Source organism: Lycorma delicatula, chromosome 3, assembly GCF_047948215.1.
Source record: "Lycorma delicatula isolate Av1 chromosome 3, ASM4794821v1, whole genome shotgun sequence".
NCBI classification, from domain to species: domain Eukaryota; kingdom Metazoa; phylum Arthropoda; class Insecta; order Hemiptera; family Fulgoridae; genus Lycorma; species Lycorma delicatula.
The window spans coordinates 76,987,565-77,014,537 of record NC_134457.1 but is presented as its reverse complement, the minus strand read 5'-3'; the positions used below and the strand labels follow the sequence as shown (position 1 = coordinate 77,014,537).

The window sequence follows — 26,973 nt, the reverse complement described above, 5'->3', positions numbered from 1 at the left end:
TTTAATATTAACTAATTCTATAAGATTGTGTTTTGTTGTAAAAAAAAAAGCTTTATGGAATTCTTTGTTTAATATCACAAAAACATTTTACATACGTCACGTCAAAACTTGAATTGTTATTCATACTTATACCAATAGTATTATATTTTTACTGATGAATATTTTGAGGCTTAATAATTTATTTCATTAACAACAATAAATAACTGAAATGGTCTTATATTTCTGAAACAATTTTCCCTCCACCTATGAAATTTTGATTTCGTTAGCGAGTTGGATTTAAAAAAAATATTATGATAAAAAAAGGTGTAATTTTTTTTACCATTTGTCAGCCTATCTTCGTACTCACTTGGAATATTTAAAACAATTCTTTAAAAAATATCTTCAGCAAATAGAAAGATTAATTTTTAGGCAAATATATTAAAAACTAATCTTTTCATATCGTCCTCGTTGAATGTGGACTTTTTTAATCAACGATTTTCGGTAACCTTCCACTTTTCAAGTAACAGCTATTTATGTTTGGAATAATAATATTTAACCGAGCTCTCAATGTAAAGTAGGAGGTTTTCAATTCGACATGTGTGTATACATTTATGTCTGTTCAAGGCTAACTAGTTGCAGAACACAGATTCTGTGGTTCATTTTTATTCTAGAGAGAAAGTTTCTCTCTAAGTTGTAAGTTTTTTCCTGATAATGGAAAAAGTTTTAAACCAAAAATTATATCATCTTCGTAAAGCCAATACAAAATAATTTTCATTTTTGGTTATCATCATTGTTTACAATTGTATTATTATAACGCATCTTTATAGCTCCACGACCCCCAAAATGTAAAAAGAACATTGAATATTTCGCGACCCTCAACTCTAATCAAATGAAACCTAGTTAAAAAGCCCTGTTGAGCTGGGTTGGTAGCGACGGGTATGAACATGCATATATGAAGTGTAAAAACACGAGCAATTTACAGGTTTCAACTTTTTATGTACGTGTTTCTTGTAATTTGTCTGCTTGCGTAATATTCGCGGTGAGAACGTCATGTTCGAACATGCATATGTTACGTTTGAACATGTCGTGCTCTCAGCACTATAAAAGTGGCGTAAGGGGTTGTAGAACGTCAGTTTAGTTTCGAATGCAAAGCCTTTATTTAAGTTTTTAAAAGGGTAGTTTCATTGAAAATAATAATAATAATTGAGGTTTCAGTTTTTTAGTTTGTGGTCAAACGATGTATCTGCTTTTTTCAATTAAATTCTTATGCAAAATGGATAAATTTGTGAAAAAACGAAGTGAGCCATCTACATGCAGTGAATCGACTGGTAAAAAGACAAAATTATACAATGACAGTTATTTAAATTATGTTTTACCTCATTGGATGGAAATCCGCAGTGCGTTGTTTGCTTTTAGTCCTTTCCGATGAAAATATGAAGCCATCAAAATTAATTCAACATTTGGAAATTAAATATCAGGATCATAAAAGCACCCTTGGAATTCTTTGAAATAAAATTACATACTTTGAAACATGAACAAGCTGATATTTTTAAATCAAACAACAATGATAAAAGTATAGTTGAAGCATCTTTTTTAGTAACATTAAGAGTAGCTAAGATGTCTAAATCCCACACAATCGCAGAAAACCTATATCATTTTAAAACCTATCATATCAACTGCCTGCTGCAGTTGATATGGTCAGTATTTAAATAGGCGTGGAAGAAGCAAAAAAAATTCTGCTTTCTAACGATACAGCATAAGGGCGAAACGATGTCATGGCTACCGATGTTCGCGATCAGATAATTTAGCAAGCGAGTTCAAGTGACCTTTTTAATATTCAGTTTGATGAGTTGGCGTTCAGTTTGATGACTGAGATGTGGCAACAGTTTTCAGTTCTTATGTTTCGTGAAATATGAATGCAATAGGGACAGATCAATCAAAGAAAATACGTTGTTTTGCAAATAACAACATATTTGTTGTAATTTCCAAAATTACATTTACCTGGTCATGCAACAGGATAATATCGTTTCTATGTTTTTATGAAGCTGCTAAAAACTATAATATAGATTGGACAAAATGTATTGCAGTATGTAGCGATAGTTCAAAGACGATAACAGGAAAGAATAGTGGGGATTTGTGAAAAACCCAAATCACCGTCTTATACCGAAAGCGGATTGGATGCACTACTTCCGTTACAGACATGCTCTTTTCACAAACAATTTGCCGGAAAATTTCAAAATCTTTGTAAAGCTGTAAGAATGGTTAATATTATTAAAAGTCGACCGTTACAGAAGAGGCTGTTTGCTAAACTTGTGATGAAATGGGCGAAAAGAAAAAAATTCTTCTATTCCATACAGAAATCAGATGGTTATCGTGGGGTAAAGTATTAACGCGGTTATTGGAATTGCGAGATGGATTAATAATATTTCTCCAGAATATAAAACGCCATTTTCAATGTTTTTATAGAATAACGAGTGTATGTTGTTGTTGGCTTACTTAGCTGATTTATTTTCACATTTAAACGTCTTGAATGTGAATTTAAAGAACGTGATAAAATATTTTATTAATGATAGAGGTCATGCTTTTTTTAAGAACCATGATATTTGGGTTATTCACTTTTAAAGCAAAAATGTTATGATTCCACTAACCTCCGATTAAGAAAAATTTGAAATATAAAATATAAAATAAGAAATATTTACTACAATTTTGATAGCATGAAGTTGCATTTGCGTGGGATAAAAATTCAGCTAGAATGTTTACCGGAGATAAAAATGATTTCTCAAAAAGATGGTACTGAACCCATTTAGTGAAAACATTGTTGAAGTTGCTAAGTTACATCGAAATGTCTCCCGATTAAACGTTACAACTACAATTCACATTGATGATTTAGATATGTTTTAGCTTACTCGTCGAATTAAATATGGAAATTTAGTCACAGAAGCATTGAAAATATTAATCTCATTAGAAAACCAACATCGCAGAATGACCGTCACTGAGGTTTTTAAGTCACTGAGAACTGGTTTCAAATTCTGCGATGGCTATCTTACCTCGGTGTAAAGAATTTTTTGTCTAAAAACTAAATATAGAAATCGTCATTTTATCACTTGAAAACAATTTGCTTTTGTATATTTCTAACATAAATCTTCGTATGGAGAAATTTTTAAATGAAAAAAATGCATTTAAACGATTTATTTTCTTTATATGTGTAGTTACAAATGTACGTAAAATTTTTGCAATAATTGATTTTTTGTCTCACAAAATTATTTCATTATTGTTTACGTGTAAAGTTTTAGGCCAATTTCGCGACTCCCCTTTCAGATCAGCTAGACCCCAGGTTGAGAAACGCTGTTATAGCGGCGTTGATGTATAGTGTAATCTTATTTTGATATTGAAGATTTTTCACCCAAAAATTTATGATAATTAGTTTGAAAACTACCTGTTTTCATTAGAAACAGACTAAAAAATTATACATTTCCCAGAACCCAGTGGCATATAGTTCATACTTAGTAACAGTTCATTATGAATGTCAGGCGCTGAGAAATCGTTTTCATGCGAAAGTTACACTGTAACGCGATATCGAAGGAAATATTTTATTATCTTTTTATTAACAAATAAAAATGAATTTCAGCAGTGAAACAAATTTGGAATGTTAAAAGCAAAGTGATAGTTGAATGAAGATAAACTTTTTATCCTATCATCGGTTTTTTTGCTGTTATTATAAAACCAGTTATTAAACTGCAAACTTCAGCAAAGATATAGCACGAATAATTTAATTATCGTTGCATACATTATATCTGTAAAAACCTATCTATTATACGTCACTTTAATAGATAATTTCCTGTTTATTAATATATGTAAAATAATGTTTTATTTAATAATAATATATTTTTTAAGCGATTTAAATTCGAATTATTAATATAAGTAAACCAAAAATACATTGTTTACCGGTTTTAATATAACCATTAGTGGCAGCTGAGGAAAAATCAAAACAAATTCTCGGTAACACTAGATTTGCTGTTGAAAATTAAAAATCGTTTTTTCATTAACGTATAAAAGCGAAGTAAATATTTTCATATTATAAATGTTTTCATTTTTACACCGTTTTAACCTTTTAAACTCAAAATTTCACAAAAAAAAGTTTTTAGTGTGCACTTATACAGATTTTTGCACTTAACGTAGAAATTTTCGTCAATTTATCTTTAGTAGTTTTTACTGGGCATTGGTTATTATGAATCAGTCACGACATGTTTTATGTATTTTTTAACCCAAAAATCATGAAAATTAGTTTAAAAAACTATCTGTTTTCATTAGAAAATAGGGTAAAAAATAATACATTTCCCCGAATCCAGTGACACATAATTCATACTTAGTAACAGTTCACATGTGATACGTTTTGGCTTGTTCGTCGAAGTGAATTTAGTCATAGACGCATTGAAAATATTAATCCCATTCACCACATAATCTTTTAAACTTATGACAATGAAAGAGATACCTCTTTTTAGTTATGATTTTTGGTATATTCAATCCTTTCGAGTTGACCGATATCGATGATTTATTTTTATTTTGAAGGTCATTTATTTCGTAAATCTTTCTGTTGGTCCTGTCTTAAGGTTTTTCCAAATAATCCATTAAAAGATTTTTCGAAAAGATTAAGTTCTCTACGAACACATATTCTCATCATTGTTGCTTAATATTGGATTGTTAATGCTTAATGATGTGCAGCGTAATTTTATCCTAATATTCAAAGTACTTTTGGTCGAAATTAAAAAAAAAAAATAACTTGAGAAACTTGGGTAAAAAATAATATTAAATATTTTCCTTAATCCAAAGGGCCTTAGCAAATATTAGCTAGAACCTTTACGACGTTTTATGCATTACTTTACTAACTTTTACCAACATTCACATTTCTTGCTCTTGCTTTTCATTCAAAAGGCTACATTTAATATAAACGGCGGTTTTTATAGGTCTTTATCCATATCTTTTTAAAATTCAAAATAAACAATTTAAGGTAAATAATTAAAAAATAATAATACTTGTCAACTTTTTCTGTAAACTTAATTTTTTTGAAATCAGTGAAAAATTAAGAGTTACTAAGGTGTTGTTGATAGATTTTATCGTAGCGTTGGCTTTAAAAAGGTCAAAATTTAAGGAATTGATAAAAGTTATGTTCTTAATAAAGTATTAATGTTATTTATAAGTTACTTTATAAATTTAGTGTTATTTATTGATAAAGTGTTTTTTTTTTTTTTGGTGACTATTTGTTTTAATTTGATATTTTTTATTACTTATATTTAAACATACATTTTATTTGCTTAAATATTATATTTAAATAAATAATGAAATTAATTTGAGTTTTATGATTAACTTTTAGCAGTTAAATAATCGAATGTATATATGTTAGAGTATTTCAAAGTTTTCGGCTTCTCGAAGGGTCTACGCCCTAGATAATGGTCAGAAGTCGTCTTATCAAATTTCTGAAATAGTTCTGTTACTTGAACTCAAACCAACAAAAGTAAATGTTGCGTTACAGACTTTCAAATCGTGTTAAGAGATAAGAGTTTTAGGCGTAAAGTTGCTGTTTATTTAACTGAGACGGTTGAAGTCAAAAAAAGGTCATTAAATAAGCACGAATTCGATAGTTATCAGATTTCTAACCCGACATATACAGACAACTAGCTAAAAATATATTTTATAATTCTGAGGTGTCGTAAATCGAATCATTTTGCTTTAGGGCAGTATTAATTCATTGTACGGGCGTCAGTTTTAAATATCTTTAAAAGTAGAACCATTAAAAGTAATGAACGAGTTTATGTGCATTTATTTATTTTTACGCAACCTTGGATTGTTATACTTTCAAATTAGATACTAAGTGAACGATTCTTCAGCAGTATTTTTTGGATAAAGTTAAGGCCTATGCGTTGTAATTTTTTCTATTTGTAAACAGTGGCGACTCACAGCTAAAATTAGTAGGGATGCTGCTCCAGAGAATTTTTTCGGGCCTTTTCAAGGCCATAAGCACATTGTGCTTAAAAACCGTATTCGGGTTAACCGAATAATAAAATGTCAATACAGATAATATTTTTTGTATTATTAAATAATAACTTAATAAAATGTCCGCTTAAAAACACTACAGTCCAGTGGTGCTTAATTTAAATTTCTACGTACGCAGAAACAAATACATAATTAGTTTTTACTAATTATCTCTTCTTTCGTCCTTTCAGCGTGTTTTTGGACAGATTTGGCGATCAAAGAGCCCTTGCTTTCCGCGATCTTATGATCACTTCTGAAAAAACAACTACACCACTTTCATATTCCTTCCACCAACTAAACTAGAAAAGGGAACAAACAAGGAACGTTCGATACACATGCGGAGTTAAAAAAAAAAACTAGCTTTCACCAGCACGCCAGGGTCGGCACTGCGGGAGTGACAATTCTGTCGCAGCCTTGCGTGCAGCTTCCTATGTGCACATGCGCGCAATAGCCAAACACCACGTCGCTGGAGCTGTAAAGCACACAGTTCCATACAAAGATTTTTGTATCTTTTTCATAAACTGGGGGATGGCTACTGACATTAAGGTTAAGGATTACATATTGTACAAGTATAAAGAAAGAATTAGGGGAAAAAGGACTCATTATATTAAATGTTATCGATAATATCAAGTGGATATAGGAGGTGTTGCAGTTTCGCAGTACCTATACGCGAGCCGCCACAGTTTGTAAATTAATAAACACTTAATAATAACGAAGATGACATTTTTAAATAAGGGAAATAACATGAAGACCATTGATTTAATTGTCACTTAAAAATGTTGTATTAAACATTACTTCCGTTATCTTGCAACCGTCGGCAAAAGTGGATTAATGCTAATTCATTTGCAAAGAAATATAAATAATATTAGCAATGGCTAAAGATGTATTATACAAATAAAAATTTGTTATCTATTAAAGTGGAGTTAGAATTGAAGAAGCATGTTTCTGATAGAAGTGTTTCGTGTGTTCTTCTGTATAATGTGGGGATCGGAGAAGATTAAATGGACAGGCATAGGGAAAAATGAAGAAATAACAAGAAGAATGAAAGAAAATAGAATTCAGATTAGGAAAAAGATGGAATCATTAAAACGGTGCTAGAAGATGCAAAAAGAAGAGACCGAAAAAGATAAAAAATTATAGATGATCGTAAAAAGGAAATGAAAGGATCTTAATAATTTAGCTAGAAACAGAGGAGTTTGGAGAAGGACATTGAGCCTCAGGGCAGGATTATAATTATAGGCTTAAATTTTCAATTATGTTCAATATTTTCAAAGACATTTTCTGTTGTTATACTATTTCACCTATTTCTTTGTTGATGAATTTAATTATTCGCTACATAATAAATGAAAATATCGAGCATAAGTCTTATTTTTACTTTTTTATTTTTCTGTTTAGCCTCCAGAACCACTAAGGTATTATATTTCAGAGGATGATACGTATGAACGAAAATGAAGTGTGTGAACCATTTCTGAGATGTGTGGTTAACTGAAACCCACAAAGAACACCAAGGTGGCAAAGAGCACCAGTATCCACGATCTATTATTCAAATCCATATAAAACTGCCTGCACTAGGATTTGAACCTTAGAACTCTTGACTTTGACGTCAGCTGATTTGCGATGACGTGTTCCCCCGTAAAATAACCCGTTGGAGTTTTATTTTACTCCCTAAATACATTTTTAAGTAGATGTCATAAGAAAACTACGTACTGTAATGGTTACCATGATTCGACTTCCGAAAAATTTCGACATATCTTCGTGTTTCACATCCTTCAGACCCCAAATCCATCGTCAGTTCAAAAGTTTATATATATACATGTATATATATATATATATATATATCGGAGAGGCGAGGAGATTTGTCAGGGATTCAACGTTTTGTGTTTCACTCACTTTTATTATTATAAGTGGAGAATATATAAGACTATAATAAAGCTCAACCAATAAAAATGAGTAGACAACTCGTACAATGAAACAATTACAAATGATAACTATCACCCATCAATAACTCAGCAGTACACGAATCATAATATAAGATTAATTTAATTTAGAACTCAAACAATACTAAATCAACTTGCGATAGACCGAGGCTCAGGGAAATAACGAATTCGCGACCACCAGGACGTCTGTTCGATCTGGGTTCCAAAGCAAGACTACCCTTTCTCCATATTCTCAAATAATATACCTACTGCATATTTCCTTTTCCTTATTAATTTTATGATACCCCTATCGTCCTGGGATCCCGACTACGTTGACAACCATGTGCCTACCTAGGCCTAAGCCTACCGCAATAAAACAATTTAAACCTTATTTTACAAAACATTACAAGTAATAGTACATTTCTTAAAACTACTAAAAATACAGATATTCTAAAGAATATTCTCATCGTTTTGTCGGAAGATACTCCACTGTACTTTATTCTCCGACATATATATATATATATATATATATATATATATATTTCACTTTTTGTAGACACGATAACTGCCGTAATTTTGGGCCAGTCACTTTCAAATTGATACATAAAATATAACGACCCAAAATATCGGCCGAGTTCGTTAATGGACAAAATCGGACCATCAGAGTGGAAATGGGGGGGGGGGCTTTTTCGAGAAAAAAAATCGCTATAACTTTCTTATTATGTAAAATATCGAATTCGTTTAAAGTTCCTACTATTCTTTGGATAAGAGCTAAAACTTATCTAAGTAAAATTTTTTGATATCACCAACCATTGGTCCAGGGGGTGAAAAAAACGTGGTTTCGAAGACAAAAAGAATCATATCTCTCTAATAGGCACAGTATCGAATCGGTTTAAAGTGGTCGTTATTCCTCTAAAATTACCTAACACTTTTGTCTGAAACAATTTTTGATACGACCAACTTTTACGGCAAGGGATGACCAAAGTTTTGCTGGAATTTAAGATAGGGCTTGTCGAATGCTAAACATGTGAAGCTTTTTTCACATGCAACCATTGTCGTACTGAGTAAATTTGAAGTTTTTCTTAACTTTAAGGTGGAACTCTTTTTTATCCCCTACTTAGCACCGGTGAAATCTACCTCCGCCTTCCGGCGTGCCGAAGGGATTTTTTATTTTCCATTGCAGATATTATCTCGTTACTGAAATTTATCTTTAAAAAAAAGAATTGAAGAAAAATTATAGCTGTGGGAAAAACGGCAATTTTCTAAAAAAATATTTCTTATTTACGTGACAAGTAATTTTTTCTTATTGCCCAACAATTTTCAGTTAAAGGCCATTTTTTTTTTCAAGGAACAGTTGTTTCAATTAAGAATAATTATTCATAAAATAAAAAATAAATAGAACCCTAATAGACCTATATTCAGTTCGGTAATCTGGGTATGAAAATACTTGAATAATAACTGACAACAAAAACTATTATTATGATTTTTAAGGTGATAGATCCCTTGTAAAGTAAAATGTGATTAAATACTTCGTGCTAGTGCGGTAAATGTACAGTAACGTAGGCTAGACAACGATTAACAGATTCCTTTTCTTACAACAGCGCATAAAAACCGTTACAAAAAGTAATTTTTTTATCATGTTTGTTGTAGTACTTTCTTCCATACAGTTATTTATATGCCACTTTTTTAAATAATTTATTTTTTTAATGCTATTTTAATCTCGTGATATTAATAATATTATTTTTGATTATTCTATGTAATTTATTGTTCAACTTTTCAAAACAAATATACCAACCTAAAATTAAAATAAATAAAAAATCCTAATAAAAAAAATTTCCCAAATAAAATTACTAATTAAAAGATAAATAAATAAATATAACTGATACTGGAAAACCATTAATCTCTAAACACAGCTAAATTTTTTTTTTTAATGAAATGAAATTGAATAATGTAACAGAAAAGTGACTAGGGATTAAAATAAACTACTTTTTAGATTTTATCGATATTATGAAATGATTTATTGAACATCAAATTTAACAGAAAATAAGTAAAACGCCCCAAGTATAATGAGATATTATTTTACATTTGTTATTGAAATTTTTCAGAGAAACGTTACGAAATAGCGTTCCTGTAATAAATTATGCGCTTTAAGTATCTAAATAAATCTTTTATTCTGACTGCCACCTAATAATAATATTGAACACGTAATAGCAATTATATAGATCATGTTTAGAATAAATAAGTATGCTGCTCAACGGATAAAAAAGGAACTCTCAAGGAAAACCGTGACAGTTCCATTGGTCTGGATGGGTCAAGGGAAACCGTGGTAAAACCTTGACCAGAGAAACATCGTAGAATAAACGGTTAATTATTAGAAAAACTTCACCGATCTCCTTGGCGGAGTAGTATTTTCTTGACCTTTTATCCGAAGATCGCAGGCTCGAATCCCGGTCAGGCATGGGATTTTTATACGCTACACATTTTCATTTTCATATTCCGACGTTGTTTGTAAGCTTCTGTGGCGAATTAATTTAACAGTAGAAATAATGTAATTGATGTCCTATTGATTATAATATATAAACATATGAAATAATATTAAGGGAAATTCATGAAGATATTATTATTACCATGTAAGACGTTGATAATTAAAAATTTGATTAAATACTTTGCGCTTGTGCGGGAAACAGTGGCGGCTCGCGAACAGGCACTGTGGAACAGCAGCACCCCTATTTCCAATTGATATTATCGATAACGTTTAATATAATGAGGATAATATATAGTATACAAAAAAATTGAGAACATCTTCCATTTTTTGAATTCGATTGAAAAAATAAATTAAAATTAAATTTAAAAAAATATACATAGACAACAAATAATAAATAAATAATTATATATGCACCCAACACAATTATTATATTACTTTTATTGCGTCATAATACGATTAGTCACGAGAACCACGATTGTTCAGCATATTTTAGTTTTATGAAACCACGTAACGATTTCATAATTATACAAATGGTAAATAATCATTAAAAAAGTACAGAATTACTAAGAGAATAAAAGAAAGTGTTCTATTTCACTAAATTGTTTCTGTTTAAATCGTTAGAATACAGAATGTACTTAAAAATACAGATGAAGTAAATAAACAGACATAATGCAAAAAAACATTATTTGTCTGTATTACCAACTTCCTTTTAGGCCTAAGCCAAAAACAAATAAAAAATCTTTCGAATTTTAATAATTGTTTCAATATTTGGAGGAATTTTTACAACATATTTTTTAATTTTATATATGAGGATGATAGTTATAACAAAAGTCTCTCGTTTAACGACTATATTTATTACTCATATTAAGGGAAGTTCATATGGTGGCCCGTAAAAGGCTTCTTACGGATTTTTGAAAAATTCAGAAACTAAAACAATATTAACACATGTAAATTTACTTTGAGAGTATTTTTTATTTGTTTTTTTTTTCACTTGACACTTCCTAAAACGTAATTAGAAAAATAAAGATATATATTTATTTATTCCATTCAAGATGTCCTTAGTTCAGCAATAATTAATTTCGATTAATTGCGTTCCTTTTTTAATAAAGTAACTGGTTTCTCGCTTTTTGCGTTTCTTGAAAAGGGCTTTTTTATATGTATCTTCTTCGTAAGCCTATTCACATATTAAATAAAAATATGACAAAAATTATAACTAATGAAAACTAAAGAAAAAAAAAATCAACTTCAAAAGAATTTACTTTATACAAATATATAAATAGATAATCTTTTAACTTTTGATTTTTTGATTATTTGCCAAATTAATTACATGTTATTATAATTGCAAGTTATTGGTACTCGTTTATCTTTTACTTGACGCCGCTTCAAACTGGAATTTAGAGAATTCGTTATTATATTTTTAGTATTTATTGTTCAGATTTAGTATAATTTGAATACAAAAATTTATCACATTTTTAAACTAAAATGAACAATTTAACCTCATATATCAAAGTCTGTTCCAAAAAAAGTTACATTTATATTGCTTCTTAAAATTATTTTTTAGCAGGAATTAACAATTTGTATAAAGTTATCGAAAAACAATTATTTCCCTAAAATCCCTATTTTCCCTATTATATCTTATTTCTATTTCCCTAAAAAGAAAGTAGGCAAAATGGATTCAGGGATGGTCAAAATGGATATTTCTGTTGAAATCTGAAAATCAAAATTTTTCGAGATCACAATACTTCCTTCACTTCGTACAAGGAAGTAAAAAGAATGATTTGTCATTCCATTTTTTAAGAGTATTAAGTATATATATATATATATATATACAAAAATTTTAGTAAAATCGTTTCATGAAACATTTTCATCTTCCGGTGAAACGATTATATCGAATTTTGTGTTGTATGGCAGATTTTTATTTGGTTCTTTGACGAAGTTGTGATAATACGTAAGGGTTTTTTAAATTTTATATATGAAACATAATATTCAGAAGCACACTGCCAGTACAGATTGTTAACTTTTATTTTAAAAATGTCAGTTAATTTTAGTTTTATAAAAAATCAGATTTCTGATTACTTGTTGAATATTGTAACGTGTTTTCACACTTGAAGAAACTGTAATTGTTTACAGTTTTTAGGTTTCTGTGATACATAAAGAGAGACGTAGCGTGCTAATCGTCATTGGAGCTCATCTTTTAGAACGGTACTAGTTAGGTTAGTAAAATTATACGTATACTCGAGTACAGTCTTGATGTCTGTTAGCTTTGAACCGCTCTGTTTATTTTTATTGTACACTTAACTTGTTTCTATTCTCACTTTGATGCTTGACTGAGGCGTGCTCTTATACTTTATTTTCAATTCCTGAGGTCGAATCGTTTCGCCCTAGTTCCCACTGCGGATACTATTACAAAACAGAGAATTGTACTGTAAATTTTCCTTGTTGGTAAACATAACATTCATTGTTTTATTCCTATTATAATAATTAACATTATTTCCTAACTTTTGTGCGATAATTTATTTGCTAATATATTTTTTTACTATTATTATCTGTTGATAATGTTGTGTAAAGTTTGTTTTGCACTATGTATCTTCTGGAACGTATATGTTTTAAATACGGCTGTCACTAGTACCAACATTTGTCATAATTCTGTTAAAAAAAGTTTCATATTTTTTTACAATATGTTAAAATAACATTTTACATTTTAAACAGAATTCTATGTGAAATAAAAATGATGATAGGTTTGGAACACAAAAAGGCTACATTAAATATGATAGAACAAAATACATTATGTCGTGATAATGTATTCTAAATTAGAAAATCTATATTTCATTTACTGATATTAGTTGCTGTTTAAAAATAAAGTTACTTGCTTTTTGTGTCTCATAAATTCGCCATTAAAATTTATAATCTTGTTTAGTACTCCTGTACTCGTATCCGGGCGTAATAGCTGTAAATAGCGCTTCATAAATGCAATTTTATTCGTACATTTAAAACAAGAAAGAAAAAATGCCTTTTACTAAAATTGTCTGCCGGAGTTAGTGCCTTACGGTCCAGCAGGAATGCGCCTGATGGGATCCTAGTTATTGAAGGATGCAGTGCACTCTCTTTGCCAGAGGAATTCGGATCTGCTAGCGATAGCAGAAGTATTTGTAATCAATGTACCTCAATGTATTTGTAATCGTGTTGGATGTATATGGATTCCTTACATTTTTATTAGACTGGATTATTGGGGGTTAGAGGTTACAAGATATACTTTCATTAATTATTTTATGAAATAAATTATTCTTGAATATTTATCAGAAAGTTTCTTTAGCGTTTTTGAGGTGTATTTTTCAGATGTAGGTAATATGGAGAATCATGTAAAAATTAAATTTTTTTCAATTTTTCTTAAAAATTAATGATTGTAGAAACTTCTACGGAATTAACAATTAAAAATGTAACCTTTAAATTGAATAGAAAAATATTAGTATTTAAAAAAAGTGTATTTTCTGTTTACATTTTTATAATAAATAAATAATAGGGTGCGATTTATAATTTTTAAATTCTTCTTTCTATAGTATTAAATAGATTGGATTTTTGGTGTGCGTAATCTTCACGTGAATAACTAATAACCGATTTCTAGATTTTTCGAAATTCGACCTTGAAAGAGGGCGAAGAAAGGTAAAAAATTTACACCTACCTCCAGATACTTGACAAAAAACATTAAAAAAAATCTTTTTAAATGAGAAATGAAGTACGGTTACCATCTATCTATTGGTGTTTGACGGGTAACTCTAAGAACCGGACAAAATACATTTTTAAGCTGGTTACCCGTACATAGGACGGGGTAACCAGCAATAATCACTATTTTTAAGATGAAGGCTGACTATTTTGAAATCCGCGTATTTAAGACCACTTAAAGCTTCGGGATATGTACTAACTAAGTTGTTACTCTGAAGAAATTACAATACACTGGTAATTTTAATACTTGAGTATTAATTGAACTTGATAAATATTAATTTTTTCTCTGATTGATGATGAAAAGTTTAAATGAAAAAACAGTTATATTTGAGGAGCTTTCTTTCAAAACTTAACATCTCCACCAGCGGACAAAATCGAGATTATGTTGATCAGTAGAGCTAGTTGGCATCTATTATTTAATATAATGTTTTGCTAACAAAACTTATCTCCGTTCCGCTGAAATTGTTCAGTTTTGTATCAAACGCAAACATACACAATGCTGTTTAGAATCGGAATAAGCAATTTTTTTTCAAAAATTAACATGCCCGTTGAAATTTGTTTCTTGAGTATTTTTAATTCTATTTATTAAATATCACATCAAATTTTTGCACCTTCGTACTTTCTTTAAATAAAATACATTACAGAAATGTTGTGTTGGTGACTGTGCGCGCCGACGCCCGCTAAATCAGCTGTGCGAAGACGTTTTTAGCACATGCATTATTCTTTAGTTTGAGTGTTGGTAGCTGCGTGTATTTAACTGAATAAAGCATATTTATTTAAGTAAAAGTTTTTTTATGGAATCACCATCTCTAGTGTCCAATATAAATTGTGATGGGCGAAAAAAAGGTAGAAAGGTAGTAAAAAATTATAAAAAGTACTGCGACAGTGATCCTAACCTCACGTTTCTTAAAAAATAATGCACGACCGCGTAACCGTCTTAGTAAGAAGTTTAAACGTAGTAAAATAAAAAATGTAGTAATAGAATGAAGTAATAAGGTGATATATTCAGATAAATCAGTCAATTGAAATCAGATTTACGGTAGCAAAAGGTAAGATTAGTTAAGATATTATTTAAGTATGTTTCTGCCAGTGATCCTAAGAGAAAAAGATTAAAAGATGGTACAAAACCTAGGACAGACAGTTCATTAATTTACATTTTAAAAACTAAAAGCTGGGAATGATAACAGTTTGTAAGAATTTTGTTTTGTTTTTCTTTGAGTCTACCAGCTTCTAGAATACTTAAAGTTGGTACCTCAAATCTATGATTGAGAAACAGTTAAGCAGAAGTGGAATTAAAAGTATTGTGTTAAAAAAGTTCTAACTACTTTAGATATTTTTATTTTATTTTGAAGCTACTGTGTTGTATAATATTGTAACACTTTATTGCACTCTATTATTACTATTGTGACTACACTTCATTTTGTTTATGATTTCAGTATTTTTGTACATGTTTAAATAAATATTTTTAAAAATTGTGCTTGCTGTAATAGATATAATTAGGTGAAACTGTTTCCTCTGCATTCAATAGGAGGCAAGGTACAGCTAATACAGTTAACAACTTTGTATTAATAGGCAGCAAAATGAATGATATTATTAAATAAAAAGTTACTTTCTACTGGAGTATTCATATAATCTGTAAACATTGCGAAAAACTTGCTCCCTATGTGAAAGATGCATTATCTTTCAATTTTTTTCTGCCACTTATAAATCATTGATCAGAAAACAAACTGCATGAATTTTTTAGTTTAAAAGTTGTTTTTTTGTAACTGTTATAAAACTAACAAAATCTAAGAAGGTATACCCAAAATATAAGTTTTCAAAAGTAGGTCAAAAGTCGGGCTAATAAATTTTTAACCAAATTTGATGATGAATATCTCCTGACATAAACCTGCAGTTGCTTTGAAACTTTAGAATGTTGCACTGAATTATGGCCTTTTTAAAGTTACAAAGTCTTGTTGCAATTAAAGTTCTAGATAAGGAATTATTTTAGTTCAAACTTTGACTTACAAAATGTTGCAGCAACATTATAGCTGCTATATCGAAAAACCATTTATTTTGTGCATTCTTCACAAAATAAATTTGTGAAGAATGCATAAAATGTTAACCAAAAATATTAAAACTCAAACCTATAGCTTTATTATTACCTTCAAAATTATAAGTCAAAGTTGAAATTTTTTGCATGTATGCGCGAATTACCAGTAAGTACCCTTTTTTTCAAGATATTACAGAAAATCAGCAATAGCAGATATAGAGCTACAATTTGTTAAAATGGCTTTTAAGATCACAGCGAATGTCCACACAAAATGTAATGAAGTTTGTAGATGGTCGACTAGGGACCACTGATCCACTTGACATGGAATGACCCTTATGTTTAAAAAAGGTAGTAACGAAACCAATTTGAATCTAACAAGAACCTAATGAAAAATTTATAAATTGCGTGCCAATGCTTTTTATAATTTGATGAAGGAAGCACAAAATTATGAAAGCTCTGCTTTTGATCTACAAGTTCATACTTTACCTAAGATAAACATCCGAGAGGCCTTTTATAGCCAGTAAATTTCATTTTATTCATTTTGTTATCTAGACCTAGGTTCTAGGAATCTTAACATTTTTTACTAAGGCTGAAAACCAATCGAGCAGAGGAGCTACTGAGATAGGTTCAGCTCTTCTAGAGCATTTACAATCACTTAATTTAAATAAAGTTGATTGGGTTTTGTTATTTTGCGATGGCTGCACAGAACAAAATCGGATGTTACGCATGTTGTGCTATGTTATGTCACCGGTTGACAACAGAAACCCCAGATATCATTAAATGAATTCAAGTTACTTTCGCAGCTCGTGGCCACTCATTCCTTCCTGCTGATTGATGCTTTGAAAAATTATTAAGAAAACAAGTTGAAGTAAAATCCACAGATGAACATGTAAAGTTTAATAAAGAAGTTGGTAAATTTGAAGAGTTAAGGAAAGAATGGATTGTTTACAATATAAAAATCTTGAAAATATGTATGCTAAAGTAAAAGGTATCAGTGAAGGAAACTCTAGATCCTCTAGGAAATATTACTATTATCTCTTTTTAAGAAAGAGTGTTTGTAAATAAACTAATTTTTAAAATATTTAGTGAAAGAAAATACCTCAAAATAATCAATTATTTTTTCTTACAGTAGTTTACAAATGGTATAGAGACAATGTTGGTAATAAAAATTGTTCAACAGTATTTGTACCTTTTTGTGGAATTGTGAATTTTGATTCAAGATAATTTATGATAATTTAAAAATATAAATTTGAATTGAATCAGTACTTGTTGATTTTGTGTTGCAGTTGAAAGACTAAGTACTAAAGATTGTTTATCAAATTGTTTTAATTTTAAGTTGCAAAAAATACTTTATTTTCATGGTAACTTTATATTTTATATCAAAGTGAATTAGTTTATTTCAAATTTGTTTCTGTTAGTTAAGCAGTTATTAACTTAAAATATTTTTGGTAATATCAATTCTGTTTGAAATTAATCCATTTATAAAAAAAAATGCCCTACAGATGAAAATAATATCCATTAAAATGAAACATTCTATGGAAAACAAATTTTAGAAATTTTTATCTATAAGTTTAAAATTAAATTAATCAAGGCCTAATTAGTATGGATTTGGGAATAAAAGTTAAAAAAATTTCTCAAGAGAGAGGAGAAGCAGGAGATTGGGACAAATGTATATAATGGTTTTATTTTTACTAGACCAAATCCAGTTTTACCTCGATTTATAACAAAAGGAGAATAATTCTCCTTTTGTAATGAAATCATTACCCTACTTAAATGTTAGTTAAAATTAAGAGAAAAGTGTAGAAAATGTGTGAAAAACTCATAAGAGACAAAATTATTAAAATGAACCAGTTTTTTTTCTCTGCTTATCCTTGAATCTCTAACATAGATCTGTTGTAAGATTGGCACAAATTATTATTTTCCTTAAACTAGAAATCTCTTGATTAGAATGAAATTGTTGTAATTACCATCAAAACACACAAATTTTTATTTACCTTAAAATTGTTTTAAATTCACAGAACTCATTTTATTAATAAGGAAGAAATTAATATTTCATAATTTAATTAAACATTAAAGTTTCAGGTAACCATTAAAAGATCAGGTAACCTTATACTGTTTGGTTGATCATTTGATACAATAGGATTTGCTTTAATTATACTTATTGCTGAATATAAAAATATAATTCATAATGATCAATTCTGGTAGAAACATATTAATACCTCTCAATCATGTCACTGCTGCAAGCATTGTTATCTCAGTTGGAAACTTTTATGAAAAACATATAATTTTTTTCTGTAGTAATTGCTTAGTTCTCTTTTATAAAATTATACTCTAAAGATATATTTATGTGTGTGTATGTATTTTTTGCATGCATGTTTGTTTCTATTTAAATTCAGCCTTGTGATTATGTAGGTCATTATTGTTTTACCTTCTCAGAATATTGTGTAAAAAAAAAAAGGTAAATAAACTGTTTACTCTATTTCATTTATACATTTTGAATTACCTAGTAGTGAATGTAAAGCAAGTAGTTTACCTGTAGATATTAAAAAAATCATATCCCTGTTGGAGTTACTATCACTCTTGAAAGTTAATCTTGCTAATGGTTAGAATAACTTTTAATCCTCTGCACAAATAATGAATAGGTTAATAGAAATCCTTTGTTTATTATTAAAACTGGAGCAAGTCCTGATAAAAAATATTACTCCCTGAAAAAATTTGAAAAAATTTCATTAATTTTGAATAGATCACCAGACCTATACATAAAAAAATAAATGTTTTTCTTACATTATTTATTTAGGCTGCTGAACTTATATAGATTTATAATAATAAAAATTTGAGTAAACTAGAGAATTTGATTGTTTGGTGTGTTTACCTGGCCACTGATAATTCCTTAATGTGTGTAAGGTTAGTATTGTCATGATATATTCTATTATAGACAGCATTTTTCTTATCAATATGTTTGTTAAATTATTAATCTATTATTAATATTTATTAAAAGAATAATCTAAATTTATGAAATAAAAAATGTAGTGATCTTTAGGAAATTATTTTCTACTGGATTCTTAAATCTTCCAGTTTTAAACAAAATGTGTGTTATTTTATAAAATCTCAATGATTGTATACTATATGAAAGATAATTTCATAAAACACTATATTATGCTAAATTATTGTGCTTCAAACAATAAATATATTCAGGAATATATTCACACAGTATACTATATTTAGGAATTTCTTGAACTGAGTATTCAAAAATTGATGAAAATAATTTTGACTTTTGCGTAAATGATATGAATTTTTATAAATATAACTTAGTTATTTACTTGATTACCTATGAATTATTTATTTTTTATTTGTGTGTTCATTTTTTTATATAAAATACTCCCTTTGCTATTAAAAGGAGTGTTACTTGTAAATGATATATATGTAAGTTGGTTTCTACTTTAGAAAGATTATTTTTAGAATCTTTTTTTTTATTTTTATTTACTATTTACCACCTGCAATATTCACGCACTTGACGTGAAACTATAGCCAACATTTTCCATTTTCAATGAATTATAAAGACAGTTTATAGAATTTGTTTTCCTATGGTGGCTTTTTATCTCTGCTGCACTAAAATTAATAAAGATATATATCAGATATTTTTTTAATGTTTTACTAAATAGATAATCTGATACATCTTTATAATATTTGCAGGTAAAGCATCCTAGAGAATAAAATATTTAAAGTAAGAAAATGTGGTGAATCTGTTTCAAAAACTTTGTAAATTATCATTATAATAGTTGTAAACACTCCTTATTTCTGCACACTTGAATGCTATTCAAAAAAGAGCAGATCTGAAAAGATCTGATACTATCTGAAAGATCAGATAGTATTTAAAAATTATGTTTTATGTATAAGACATAGTATACACTCACATATATTAGGCACTAAAGTGATTGATTGGATAACAGACTATGATTTTGTAACCTCTCAAACTTTGTATATTTTCAAAGTTTTTACAACACATATAAAAAAAAAATCCCTTTTGGCACTCCAGAAAGCAGAGGTAGATTTCACCAGTGCTAAGTAGGGGATAAAAAAGATTCAAGTTAGAAAAACTTCAAATTTACTCAATATGACAATGGTTGCATGTGAAAAAGCTTCACATGTTTAGCATTCGACAAGTCCAATCTTAAATTCCAGCAACATTTGGTCATCCCTTGCCATAAAGGTTGATCATATCAAAAATTGTTTCAGACAAAGGTTTTAGGTAGTGTTTAGAGGACTAACGATCACTTTAAACCGATTCGATATTGTGCCTATTAGGTAGGTACGATTCTTTTTGTCTTTCAAACCCCATTTTTACCACCCCCTGGACCAGTTGGTGATATCAAAAAATTTTACTTAGATAAATTTTAGATTCTTATCCAAAGAATAGTAGGAACTTTAAATGAATTCAATATTTTACATAATACGAAAGTTATAGCGATATTTTTTTTCTTGAAAAAGCCCCCCCCATTACCATTGGTCCAATTTTGCCTATTAACGAACTCGACTGACATTTTGGATCGTTATATTTTATGTATATAGCTTTCTTATGAAATCTACCTAATTAAAATTTCTATTCACTAATTGTTGTATATTGTAAGCTGTTGTAACCAGGTCTAGATGTAGTCTGTTGTATACAGTCACATTGATAATTGACAACAGTTTAATTTTATCATGAATTTTTAATCACCTTTTTTGTAGATTTTAAAAATTATGAGGTGGACAGTGCTGTAAACATTCAGAAAAAGCAAGCTCTTTTAGGATTATTAAACTTATCATTCATTAACTATTTTAACGTTTTAATTTTAATTTTTTTAACTATTTTTATATGAGTGAATCATATATTTCTTACCATTATGATTCTGTTAAATATATTTGATATAAATATTATAGCTACATTATTTAAACCTAATTAAACATGAATCTAGTTAAGTAGTAAACTGAGGTACATGTTCTTATCTTTATTCTTTTATTTAAATTTTTCCGTCTTTAGGAACAATACGTTTTCAAATATCACTTATAAACAATTCATTTTTTTTTTTTTAAATAAAATTGATTCCCAAAAAGATGTACATTAAAAAATAATTAAATTTTGTGAGCAAAAATCTATAAATTTGTCAGTTTTCTGTATAATTGGGATATATTTTGAAAGATAAAAACATCTTCCTTTTATTTTTTGCTTAAGGTGGATTCATTGGTTTGTTTATGTATATGTATGAATTGTATTCTGCTCACTAGAGAATTATTTATTTACTTTAGCAATAATTAAAAGTACTATTTTCTCATTTAATGTTTTAGAAATATGGATCATAATTGTAGCTAAACCCATTCTAAATATGCATTAAAATTAAATTGAAATGTGCCTTTTCTAAATTACTAATAGATTAAAAATACTAATTTTTTACCTACTCATTATTAAGAGTTAAATTTTTAGCTATTTTTATTACCATGATTTATACACCTTTATTTTATGTCATTTTTCATACTTATATCTTCATAATTTTTTTATTTTTAATATTTTAGCGGGATGTATGATTACTGCTGTAGCAGTGTATCCAGCTGGTTGGGAAGTAGAGGAAGTACAAAGAACATGTGGTCCAGAATCTGGTAGTTACCGACTAGGAGATTGTTCATTAAGATGGGCTTATCTCCTTGCAATAATTGGTTGCTTAGATGCTATTATTCTGGCTACACTTGCTTTTATTCTTGCTACTAGACATGTTAAACTTCAACCTGAACCAACATATGGAGCCAATGGTTCTTTATATAAAGGTATGTCTCTATTTTTATATACTTTTATAATCAGATGTAATTAAGAAAGAATAACTTACAATTTCACCTGCTATTACAAAAAAAAAAAATCTTTTTTACATCTAGGATGTAACAACATGTTTAAAAATTATACAATAGTTTTTAAATTGAATTCAGTACAACTTATTTTAAAGTAATTGTTATAAAGTTTCAGGGTGTTTGAAGTAGCTTTTGCCCTAAACAAAGTTTATTTAGAGACTGTCGTGGAAGCGATGAATGTTATGCAGTTAGATGTGGTTATTTAGGTTTTCTAGGATCTGTAATTTATGAGATTGAAGAATGTATATGGCATTTAAACTGTTTGTTTAGGACAATATAAAGTTATCTTTATGTGCTACTGTGCATTTGTATGTTTTGAGTTGCTCAGTTGAGTCTAATTTTCATCCTGTATTTATTTATTTGAACATGTGATTTGTTTCACTTAAGTGCTTTTATATTTTCATTGTATCTTTTTGAAATTTTAAAGCTTTGTGAGAGTTTTGCCATATTGAGATGAACTTGTATTTACTATATATATATATATATATATATATATTCCAAGGACAGATGTTTCATTTTTTGAATTCTCTAAAATCTTTGTTTTGATGTTTGTTTGAAGTTCTTCAATGAATAGCAATTTGGTGATTGATTATTTGGTTGATTTACCCCAAATACAGTAATAATTTGTTTTCAGATAACCTAATGTGGATATTCAACATCAGAGTCTCTGGACCTGCTCTGGATTTCTTGCAGAAACCAGGACCCCTTTGCATATCTGCACAGTGAAGCCACTTAGAAAAATATCCTTCCCTACCATCTTAATCATTGGCCATGTTGTATTTATTGTTTTACTAATGCCTGTTTGTTTTTTGTTTTTATTAAAAAAAAAGCCATTATTACTAACATTACGAATTTTTCCAAATTGGTTTGCAGAATATTTATAACGATGTACATTATTTTATATGTTTCCTTTAGCAGTTTAGGAGATGCTAAACTGAACTAATCAAACAAATAATCTTTTAGTTTTAATTTCAAGAAAATTTACCAAATAATTTTCTTTTTATGCCTGCAAATTATTGTCATCATTATAGATGAGTATGTACTGATTATTAAAAAGATGCCTCATTGTAAATGCTTATACAGGACATATGTAAAACTGGTATTGTAACCAACTTGTTAAAGAATTGACATAGCATTGACAGCATTTCAAAATTTCTGATTGTGTGTACACTTAATTTTTTTGCTTATTAGGAAAGGTTTGTGTAAATAACCACCAGTTGGTTGGTAGTACCAAATATGGTTTTTCAGTTTGTTCTTGAGATATATAATAATTTTTTTAAAAATATACAAATTGGCAGACAAACAAAATGAAGGGGAAATTGCCATTTTTTTTAAATAAAATTTTTTGTTCATTTCGATAATCTGAAAATAAACATCTCTCTTGTTACAACCTATACGTGATGATTATTATTATACAACAAATATTCTAGGCTTTACTGCCCTGCTGTTATGTTTATGTCAGTTTCGATTTTGTTAGGCATTCATAGTAGTTACCTTGTATTAATTTGTAATAGTTTTTGATAGACTGTCATAAATCTGTTTTGATATAGTGTTTTTGATAGAATAATTATATTTAACAACTTATAAACAATGTAAATTATTTATGAGTTTTTTTATGTAATGCACATAATGATTTTAAAGAACTAAGATAAGTGAAAGTACTTTTGTGTAACAATCAGGATTTATTTTTAATTTTATAGCATTTTTAGTTTATGTAGTTTTCTTTTGTAAATTAAACTGTCTGCATAAATCATATTTACTTAAGCACCTATTCATTTACTTTCAATTATGTTTTCTTTATTCAATTTAAAGCCAAAGAATAAAGAGTAAAATTATTTAGTTTCTTAAAAATGTTTTTCTACTTTTATTATATTTGTTAAAGTTTAAAATACTATCTCCCTCCCTCACTCTTTCTGAATCTTAAGTGTGTGTGTGCGTGCGCGCGCGTGCGTGTGTTGGTTCTTATTTAAGAAGAATTTATCTAAAGTAGCCATTGTGGTGATTAATTCTTCTCATGTTTTAAAATTAAATAATAAAAAGTACATATACTGAGTTGTCCAAAACTCATTCACCATACAACATTTTCAGCAGAGATAAAAAAACAAGCAAAATTAAATGAGCCTGTGTACATAATATTCAGTTTTATATTAAGAGAACTGAAAATGAAAAGTATTTGTATACCTTAAAATTTCTTGCCAAAATATACTGGAATTTTATGATGAAACTGTAGCAGAATCAATGTAAACTGAATTCAGATGCTTAGGTTCACAGATTATATAGAAACTAAAGTACAAGATGAAAGAAATTTAAAAATATCATTGTATGCTATAAAAAAGAATCACCAATAAAATGTTAGATGATAATAAAAAATGTAACTTAGATAATATATTGAAAAGAATAAAATTCAATGAAATATAAATAAAAGTCATGGTATACTTCAAGCATCCTGAAAATATTATTATTAAAATTGTTGAGGCTGTCCTAAACAAGGTACAAAAACTTTTTATTTCAGAAATATGTTCCCAGAAATCGGATCAAATAAAAAGAGCCTAGTGCAAAAAATCATGATTAAAAGTAAGAAACACCCATTTTCTTCAAATAAATCTTGAAATGGAAAAAATTCTTAAATATATATTAGTACTGCTTTATTTGTTCAGAAATATGAATTGAAAAGCTTAGGAAAAAATCATAATTTTTTTATAAACATGGTCCCTGGGAAATAATTTTGAATATAAAGTGGCAACTGTAAATAACCACCACTTAATGCTGTTATGTTTATGTCAGTTAGATTTTTTTAGGCATTCGTAATAGTTATCTTGTAAGTTAAATTGTTTGAATGGATAAATAACACCAAAGATTAATTGTTTAATTATCTTTTTGTTTTCAGGTTTCAGCCTGAACATCTTAGAGGAGGGTTATTTTTCATTTTTTATACTCTTTTTGGTTCTCTTTCCTTTTTATTTAGAATTTTTTATTAAATAATGTTTTGTTTATTTTCATCTTAAGAAGATGTTTTGATTGGCAGAAAGGGAGAAATTGCTTTTAAAAGATTTAGAAAAATAACATTATTGATTAATAAGTCACATCACAAAACAAGTTTGTCATTAATATATATCTGAAAATAAACCATTAGTAAGAACTTAACTAAAATATTGAATGTAAGTTATCAGGAAAACAGAAGCTCACAGCTATTCAGCAGTGAAGATTGTCTTTAAACAAAACTGACTTTAAATGGATGCTGCTAACCAACCAATCACAAGACTGACAATTGAAAACAAGTATAAAATATTTTTATAGTTAAAATTTTACTTGTATAAATTAAAAAATTCATGTAACTGTCCATTCTAACCTTTTGTATAAAACACTTTGAAACTGTTTATCTAACTCAAAATATAACATCTTAGAAAGAATAAGCTTGATTTTTTTTTAAACCCACCACACCAGCGAAATAGTGTAAATATTCTTTTTACTGTTCCACTCAATCTGACTTCAACAAATTTTTTTCTGAATGAGATATTGTGGGAAGAGAAATAAGTTTTCAACCTATCACATGAGGAAGGAAGTAAATTAATACATTTTTGTTTCAAAACTGCCTTAAATTTTGTTAGCTATTTAACCTAGATTTTTTTGTACTATACAACAGAATTAATATTATATGCTTTTGTAACATTTTGTTTAATTAATCAGTTTTATATATCTTATTCAGTATATTATATTAAATATAATGTATATTTAATATAATATACATCTGTTATATATATATATATATATATATATATATATATATCTGTTTATATATATCTGTTAATATAAAATATTTTTTTTTAGTGTTTAAAAAATATTTAGTAAATTAAAAAAAAATAAACAAAATAACTCATTCATAAATAAGAGAATATTCATAAGTGTACATTTTTTTTTTACAATGAAATTAATTTTATTCACGAACTAGAAAAAGATAAAAGCAATTTTTTTAATTTAATTAATATTCGTATAAACTGTTCTCATGAATAGTATAAACAATTATTTTGTGTTTAATTCATTAATAATAAGTAAGTTTCTAAATGAGCTCTTTTTTATGTTTATAGGTGAAATTAATGGAGGTTTTTTAGGTGATGCTCAGTCAGTAGCTGGATCTCGAAAATCATTAAATCTGCATCCTGTATTACTAATGCCACAACCTGGAGATGTTGACAGATATTCGGAATTTTCAAATCGTACTGGTCGTTCAAAGTCATCAGGATTCCGTCCTGATTATAGTACAAGTATTCAAAATTTTCAGCTTTAAAATTCTTCCAAAGTAATAGCGTAACAAGTAATATTAAAAAAACCACACTTTTGTTTTAATAGTAATTGTTTAATAAGTATGTATGAAGTGTAAATATTTAAAGAATGTATTAGGTTTATAAATATTTATAATTACAAATAAATAATTTTTATTTAATTTGGATATGATTTCAGTATTAAATGATTTTGCCTGTCTTATTTGTGTATAATATATAGAATTAATATTATGGTCAGGAAGTTTATTAAATTTAACGTATGATTTGATTTTACTTTTTTCTTAATCATAAAATTATATACCAACTTGGTAAAAAAAAAAAAAAATTAAAAATGTATTTCCATTATTATTTTTAGTTTTAATTAACTAATCAAATTAATTATTTAAAATTAAATTATTAGATTTAGGTTCAATGTGGTATGTAAAATTAATTCATTTGTGTGTGCATGTAATATATATATATATATATATATATATATATATATATATATATATATATATACTTCTTATGAGACTTTTTTGTACTTGCTGATTAAGTGTTGTATCAAAATATCTTGAAATAATGTTTATCATAATATATGAATTTGTTTTAAGAATTATAGAATAAAAAATAATTTTCTTTTTCTGTTATATTTTAGTTAAAAATTGTAATTTC

The 26,973-nt window shown here is 28.0% G+C and overlaps 1 protein-coding gene across 1 annotated transcript in view; it reads left to right on the top strand.

Moving 5' to 3' along the window:
* Window positions 1–26,755, top strand: part of Tmhs (Tetraspan membrane protein in hair cell stereocilia) — a 99,251-nt gene extending 72,496 nt beyond the window's left edge. Inside the window, exons 2-3 of the mRNA XM_075360017.1 lie at window positions 21,713–21,961; window positions 26,125–26,755. Of these exons, the coding sequence (XP_075216132.1) occupies window positions 21,713–21,961; window positions 26,125–26,324 (449 nt within the window). The 3' untranslated portion in view covers window positions 26,325–26,755. The remainder of the gene's footprint in view (window positions 1–21,712; window positions 21,962–26,124) is intronic.
* The last annotated feature ends 218 nt before the right edge of the window (window positions 26,756–26,973 follow it).